At 46.8% G+C, this 8,015-nt stretch overlaps 1 protein-coding gene across 1 annotated transcript; it reads left to right on the plus strand.

Moving 5' to 3' along the window:
* Positions 1–6,804: 6,804 nt before the first annotated feature.
* On the plus strand, positions 6,805–7,592 carry LOC119921552 (olfactory receptor 2H2-like). The gene is made up of 2 exons (XM_038741687.1): positions 6,805–7,375; positions 7,465–7,592. The coding sequence occupies exons 1-2, from the start codon at positions 6,805–6,807 to the stop codon at positions 7,590–7,592; spliced, it is 699 nt and encodes a 232-aa protein (XP_038597615.1).
* The last annotated feature ends 423 nt before the right edge of the window (positions 7,593–8,015 follow it).

Consider the following 8,015-nt stretch of genomic DNA (forward strand, 5'->3'; position numbering starts at 1 on the left):
TGGGAAGATGGCGGTCGCCTCCTGGCTGGGTGGTATCGTGAGCACCGCCATGCACGCGGCTGCCACCTTCTCCATCGGCTTTGGAGGGTCCAACGTGATCCGCCATTTGTTCTGTGACACCCCTCCGAATGATGGAAATTTCAGGCCCCAGTGAGAACCTCCAGGAAATTGGAGTCAGGGTCTTCTCCGCTATTCTGAACATCTCACGCCTTGTCTCCATTGTCGTCTAATACTGCACATCTTCCGGGCCGTACTGAGGATGTCGGCTGTCGAGGGCCGGGACAAAGTCTTCTCCACCTGCCTGCCTCACCTCGCCATGGTGATTTCATTCATCTCCATGGGGACTTTCGCCCACCTCAAGCCGCCCTCAAACTCCCCCTCGACGCTGGACTTGTTGGTGTCCATGTTCTACACCGTGATGCCCCCGGCCCTGAACCCCCTCAACTACAGCCTGAGAAGCCGGAACATGAAGGCCCTGAAGAGGTTGCTGGGAGTGAGGGGATGGTTTTGAGAAACAGTGACACATGAACTTCGTTCCGGGGAAGGGTACCTTCGGGTAAACATGTCAACTACTTCTAGGGAAGGCTCAGGCAATTGATCACTCCATTAAACTGTAAATATCATTTGACGGTAGTTGTTTAGCACTTACTATGTACCAGGCACTATGTGCCAGGCACTGAACTAAGCGCTGGGGTAGATACAAACTCATCAGGTTGGACAGTCCCTGTCCCGCATGGTAATCACTCCAAGTTCACTAGTGGAACCCTGAAATAAACTCCATTTAATTGCATCAATGATATTTAGTGAGAATTTACTGTGCAGAGCGCTGTTCTAAGCACTTGGGGTAATACAACACGGTTGGTAGAAACGTTCCCCGCCCACAGCTAGCTCACAAACTGTGTATGCAGGAATCCCTGAATTAAACCACCCAGACCTGTAATTCTATAGAAAAGCATACAAGCCTGAGTAGCAGTGTCGATAGTGGAAAACGCCTATGGCATGGTGTCAGAAAGCCCTGCGTACTAATCCCGGCTTCACCACATGCCTGCTGTGTGACCTTGGGCAAGTCACGTCACTTCCCTGTCCCTCAGGTACCTCATCTGAAAAATGGGGATTAAGCTTGTGAAACCAATGTGGGACGGAGGCTGTATCCAACCTGATTAGGTTGCACTGACTCCAGCCCTTAGTACAGTGTCTGGCCCATAGTAAGTGCTTAATAACAACAACATCAAGGAGGAGAAAGAATCAGAAGCAGTCAAGGGTGTTTCGGTAAACAGACTGACCTTTGTCTCAGCAGGAACTAAAGTCATAAATGAAAATGACAGATTCTGAACTCTTCGCATTGCACCTAGAACAACAACAACAAGCAGGAGAAAGAATCAGAAGCAGTCAAGGGCGTGCCTGTGAACAGACTAGCCTTTGTATCATCAGAAACTAAAGTCATAAATGAAAACGAGAGACTCTGAAATCTTCTCATTGCCCCTAGAACAACACAAGAAGCAGAAGAAAGAATCAGAAGCAGTCTGTAAACAGAATGGACTTTGTCTCAACAAGAACTGGACTCCCCAGACTAATCCCCCCTTTTTCTCAGCTTCCTCTCCCATCCGCATCACCTCAACCCATTCTCTTTGCTCTTCCCCTCACCTCTCCGCACCCCACAGAACTTATGTATTTATGTATATATGTATAATTCTATTTATTTATATTGATGCATGTATACTTGTATTGATGTGTACGTATCTATAATTTAATTTATTTATATTGATGCTTGTTTACGTGTTTTGATGTCTCTCTTCCCTCTTCTAGACTGTAAGCCCTGTGTGGGCAGTGATTGTCTCTCTTTATTGCCGAATTGTACTTTCCAAGTGCTTAGTACAGTGCTCTGCACACAGTAAGCCCTGAATAAATATGAATGACTGAATGAATGAAGGATGCAGATCAAGGATGAAGACCCTTGTCATGCTGTCCACCCCATTATTCATTCATTCAGTCAATCATATATAATAATAACAATAATGGTATTTATTAAGTGCTTCCTATGTGCCAAGCAGTGTTCTAAGCACTGGGGTATATACAAGGTTGTCCCATTTGGGGCTTACAGTGTTAATCCCCATTTTACAGATGAAGTAACTGAGGCACAGAAAAGTTAAGTCACTTGCCCAAGGTCACGCAGCAGACAGGTGGCAGAGCCAGGACTAGAACCCATGACCTTCTGGCTCCCAGGCCCGTGCTCTATCCAGTATGTCATGCTGCTTACTATGCTGCTTACTATGTGCTTACTATGTGCCTACTATGTGCAAGGCACTGTACTAAGCGCTTGGGAGAGTATAATTCAACAATAAACAGACACATTTCATGCGTACAATAAGCTCACAGAAGGCAAAGTCAACCATGTGCATTGGTTTCGTTGCACTCTCCAGAGCACTTAGCACAGAATCCATCTCTAAGTAATCAGTTGATCAATAGTATTTGTAGAGTGCTTACTGTGTGCAGTACCCTGTACTAAACTCTTGGGAAAGCACAATACATTCGAATTAGAAGTTGCAATCCCTGCCCACAATGAGTCTTCAGTCTAAAGGAGGAGACAGACATAAATAAATTGGAGATAGAGTGCAGGGATGTGTATGTAAGAACTGTAGACTAGACAGTAAGCTCTTTGTTGGAACGTATCTGCCAAATCTGCTATAATGTAAACTCCCAAGCTCTTAGTATAGTGCTCTGCACACACCAAGCACTCAAATACAATTGATTGATTCATGTGGGACTGGGGTGAATATTAAAGTGCTTAAGGAATATTGAACCATAATCATAGGTGATGCAGGAGGAAGGGCAGGTAGGGGAAATGAAGCCTTGATCAGGGAAGGCATCTCGAAGGAGATGTGATTTTAGGAGAGTTTCATCACTCGCTAATTCCGCTGATGAGGGAGCCAATAGGTTAATAATAATAATAATAATAGTATTTGTTAAGCGCTTACTATGTGCCAAGCACTGTTCTAAGCGCTGGGGTAGATACAAGGTTATCAGGTTGTCCCAGGTGGGGCTCACAGTCATAATCCCCATTTTACAGGTGAGGTAACTGAAGCAAAAAGAAGGTAAGTGACTTTCCCAAAATCACACAGCTGGCAAGTGGCAGAGCCGGGGGTTAATGAATTTGAGGATGCTTTGAAGTGCTCGAAAGCTGATAGCTAAGGCATCTGTCCCCGCAAAGCTCTCTCCCAAGAGTCCCTGCTCTGGCCGCCTCTGTGCCCAACTAATTTCTGAAGCTGGAGGGCTTTGAGAATCCCAGGGGGGGCTCTCCCCATCTATGTCAACATATCTCTCTCTTCACCGGTCCCGTGCTCCAGAGATATTGGTTTTCCCAGCCCCCAGATGTGAAGAGCACCTGGAGACACATTCTGGTCCTTCTCTCCTGATTACCTCTCTCAATTCCTTAGATCCTACAGAAAGGGCAGTGGACCCTGGAAAGACAAAGAGATGTAGAGCAGAGGCGATGGGAGGAATTAAATTCTGACCCCTAAACATCTTCCCATCGGCCACCCACTCCTGGAGTGATCTGGATAAAGGGGCTAGGAATAATCATTTCTTTACCTCCCAGCTCAGCTGTTTCCAGCTCAGCTTCCTTCTCACCGCCTCGCTCACGAAGCTGAGGGTGGACTCTCCAACACCGACTCCTACACAGCTCATCCAGTGGAATCATTTCACCGGACCAGAGTGGGAATCTGTTTGTCTTTTCTTCGCACCAAGACTGGTGATTAGGGATGAAACAAAGAACCCAACATTCCTCCCGGCCAATCTGCAACCTCTATCGTATTTAGGAAAATGGAAATCGGGTATATGTGCTACTAATCCAGAGTATTTATTGAGAACTTCTTCTTTGCAGAGCAGGGGAAAGTGCAATATAGGACAGTAGCTTATGGTCTAGTCTGCCCTGTGTGGATTACTCCTGGCCCTACCTCAAAAGTCCACCCTGCCTGCAAAATCGCAGATGCTGAAGAAATCAGGGAGAAAGATTTGGCCATCAGTAGCCCGCAATTACTAGCCCTGTCCCAGACAAACAGAGATGGTCCACTCCTAAATGTGAGTCCAGGAGTGGCTTGGGAGAGAGTCAAGGGTACCAGGAGTGTGAGCCGAGGTTCTCATTGACCTCGGAGAGTGGAAGACATTAAGGACGAGTTGAGGAGTGAGAAGTAGCATGGGACTGCGCATAGAGCCAAGGCCTTGGAATCAGAAGGATCTGGGTTCTAATCCTAGCTCAGCCACTTGTCTGCCATCTGCTGCGTAACTCTAGGGCACGTCACTCCACTTCTCTATGCCTCCGTTTCCTCATCTGAATAATGGGGTTTCAATACATGTTCTCCCTCCTACATAGACCGTGAGCCTCATGTGGGACCTGATTATCTTTTGTATAACCCAGGGTTTAGTACAGTGCTTTGCATATAGTAAGCACTTAACAAGTGCTGTCTACTTGTTTTGTTTTGTTGGCCCTCTCCCCCATTCTACACTGTGAGCCCATTGTTGGGTAGTGATTTTCTCCATCTGTGGCTGAATTGTACTTCCCAAGCGCTTAGTACAGTGCTCTGCACACAGTAAGCACTCAATAAATGCCATTGAATAAATGAATGAAACAGCTAGAGTAATCCATCAGCGGTATTTATTGAGCACTTACTGGGTAGAGGGCACTGTGTTAAGTGCTTGGGAGAGTCCAATTTAACAGACTTGTTAGACACATTGGTTCCCAGAGAAAGTCGAAGGGAACAGAGAAGTTTGGGAAGGAGGAATAGAAAGGGAACGTGCTAGAAAAATTGATGGAAAATCTAGTTTCTCTCTATTTCTGTTAGAACCTTTTGGAATGCAGAGTCCATATCCTACTTCTCCCTTTTCAGTGTTAAATGACCAGAAATTTTTCTAAGAATCTACCCTCAATGCCTCCTGCTTCAGGGTCAGCTACTGACTCTTATCCTGGCTCACGTGTAGGCGGAATGAAAACCCTACCCTTTCTGAGCTGGGAAGAACCCTTGAAAATTCTCCCACTCCAGCGTAGATTTTTCCAAAAACTTCCCGTTTCTTCAAGGGATCAAATTTCCTCCCCCTTTCTCGCCCCTCTCCACATCCTTCCACCTTTCTTTCTTTGGAGCCGAGGTGTCCTGAAGGGGAGCTAGGACAGCAGCGTGGCTCAGTGGAAAGAGCCCGGGCTTGGGAGTCAGAGGTCAGGGATTCTAATGCCGGCTCCACCACTTTTCAGCTGTGTGACTTTGGGCAAGCCACATAACTTCTCTATACCTCAGTTTCCTCATCTGTAAAATGGGGATTAAGACTGTGAGTCCCAAGTGGGAGAACCTGATTACTTTGTACCTACTCCAGTGCTTAGAACAGTGCTTGGCACATAGCAAGTGCTTCACAAATGCTATTATTATTATTATTATTATTATTATTATTCTTATTCTTATTATCATTATTTTATTATTATCTTAGAATCGGGGCTCCTTGGGGGCCAAGAACCCAATCTATTTCACTCTCAGACCATAATACAGTGCTTTGCACATAGAAAGAATGAAATAAATACCTTTCCTACTACATCAGAATGTCACTGAAACTGCACAGGGTGCTCAATCAATGCTACTGTTGGGTGACCTTGGGCAAGCCACTTAACTTCTCTGTGCCTCCGTTACTTCATCTTTAAAACGTGAGCCCCACGTGGGACAACCTGGTATCTACCCCAGCGCTTAGAACAGTGCTTGGTACATAATAAGGACTTAACAAATACCATTATTATTATTGTTATTATTATTACTACTAATACTGACTTGCTTTTTCTCTGGTTCTCTTTCTCACTTGCTCTCTCCTGTTTTTCTCTCCTTTTCACTCCTTCATACGTTTTTCTCCTTCCCTCTTTTCCTCATCCTCGCTCTCATTTTTTCTCTCGTCCTCTTGCTATTATTTTCTGTATCACTCTTTCCCTTTCTTTTTTCTCTCCCACTCATCCTATCTTGCACTTTTTCTCCCTCTCACTGTCTTACCCCACTCCCAATTTTTCTTTCCCTCTCCCACTCTTTACCTTGCTCTCTCCTTCTCTTGTTTTTCTCTCTTGTTCTCACTTTTTTCCTCTCTCTCAATGTGTCCCGCATTTTCTCTCCCTCTTACTCTTTCTCCTTTCTCTCTCTGGCTTTTTTTCCCTCTCCCTTGTGTTCTCTCTCACTCCCCCTTGCTTTTCTCCCCCTCTCACAGTTTCATACTTTCTCTCCCTCTCACTTTCACTATCTCTTTTGCTTTTTCTCTCGTTTATGCTTCTCCCCTAACTCTCTCTCATTTTTCCCTTCCTCTCACTTTCACTCTTGCTCCCTTTTCTCCCACTCCCTCTGTTTCCTCCCTCTTTCTTTTTTCTCCCTTTCACTCTCCCTTGCTCTCTCTTTTTTCTCCCCCTCATGATCCTTTTCCCTCTCTCTGTCTTGCCTTTTCTCTCCCTTGCACTCTCTTTCCCTCACTTTTTTCTCTTCCTTTTTCTCTCCTCACACTTTCTCTTACTCTTTTTCCTCAATCTCTTTTCCTCTCCCTTTTCCTCCCTTGTTCTCTCTTTCCCCCACTCTCTCTCACTTTTTCTCTTCCTCTCTCTTTCCCTCACACCCTTTCTCTCATTTCCCCTCCTTTTTCTCTTTCCCACTCCCTTTTTCCATCATCCGCTCTCCCTGTCCCCTTTACTTTTTTTCTCTCCCTCACTCTCTTATTTTATCTCTCCTCCTTCCTCTCTTCCCCTATCCCTCTTTCTCTCCTTCTCTCTCTCTCCCTGTCCCCCTTACCTTTCCTACAATGACGAGGATGATGCAGAATGACAATTCTGGGGAGAACTTTATCATGGTGGGTTTCTCTGCTCAACCCCAGTTAGAGAAGATCTTCTTTGTGGTAGTCTTGATATTCTACCTCCTAACCCTGGTGGGCAACACCGTTATCATTTTGGTGACCCCACTGGTTCTCCGTCTCCATACACCCATGTACTTCTTTCTGTCTCACCTGTCCCTCGTGTACCTCTGTTTCACCACTAGCATCTTGCCCCAGCTTCTGCGGAACCTCCGGGATCCCTCCAAGACCATCACCGTGGTCGATTGTGGGGTCCGGCTCTACGTCTCCCTGGCCCTGGGGTCGATGGAGTGCGTCCTGCTCACTGTCATGGTCTTGGATCATCATGCTGCCATCTGCCAACCCCCTCACTACACCACTGTCATTCACCCACGGCTCTGCCGGGTCCTGATGGGCTTAGCCCGGCTGTGTGGGGTGGGGGACACCGTGATTCAGGCCACAGCCATCTTCTGCCTGCCCCACTGTGGACACCAGCGGCTTCCCCACTTCCTCTATGAGATGCCCGCCATGCTCAAGCTGGCATGTGTGGACATCCGGGCCAATGAGATCCAGCTCTTCGTGGGCTCTGTGGTCCTGATTCTCCTGCCCTTGAGCCTGATCACGATGTCCTAGGGTCCATTGCCTGGGCTGCGCTGAAGATCACGTCACCCCGGGTCTGGAGGGAGGCCCTGGGAGCCTGCGGGACCCACCTCCTGGTGGTCACTCTCTTCTATGGGTCCACCACGGTGGTCTACATCTGACACAACAGATACTTCTCTTGGACCTTGGAGAAATTTCTGCCCCTCTTCTACAAAGTAGTCACCCCCACCCTCAACCCGCTCATCTACACCCTGAGGAACAAGGACGTGAAGGGGGTGGTGAGGAGGATTCTGGGAAAAGACCAGAGTTCAGAAAAGGGTTAACATCTTGAATCAAATTGTTCGAGAGTCCTTGAGAAGGGCGGGAAAGGTAGCAGCTAAAACAGACAACTCTCCACTGAAGGAAAATAGATATCTGGACAAAAATCAGATAATGAGAATAATTGTGGTATTTGTTCAGCGTTTACCATGTGCCCAGCTCTGAACTAAGCGCTGTGTTAGGTACAAGATGAGCAGGTGCCACATGGGGCTTACAATCTGTGTAGGAGGAAGAGCAGGTATTGAGGGAACCGAGGCACAGAGAAG

This window comes from Tachyglossus aculeatus, assembly GCF_015852505.1.
Source record: "Tachyglossus aculeatus isolate mTacAcu1 chromosome 12 unlocalized genomic scaffold, mTacAcu1.pri SUPER_6_unloc_3, whole genome shotgun sequence".
NCBI lineage: Eukaryota > Metazoa > Chordata > Mammalia > Monotremata > Tachyglossidae > Tachyglossus > Tachyglossus aculeatus.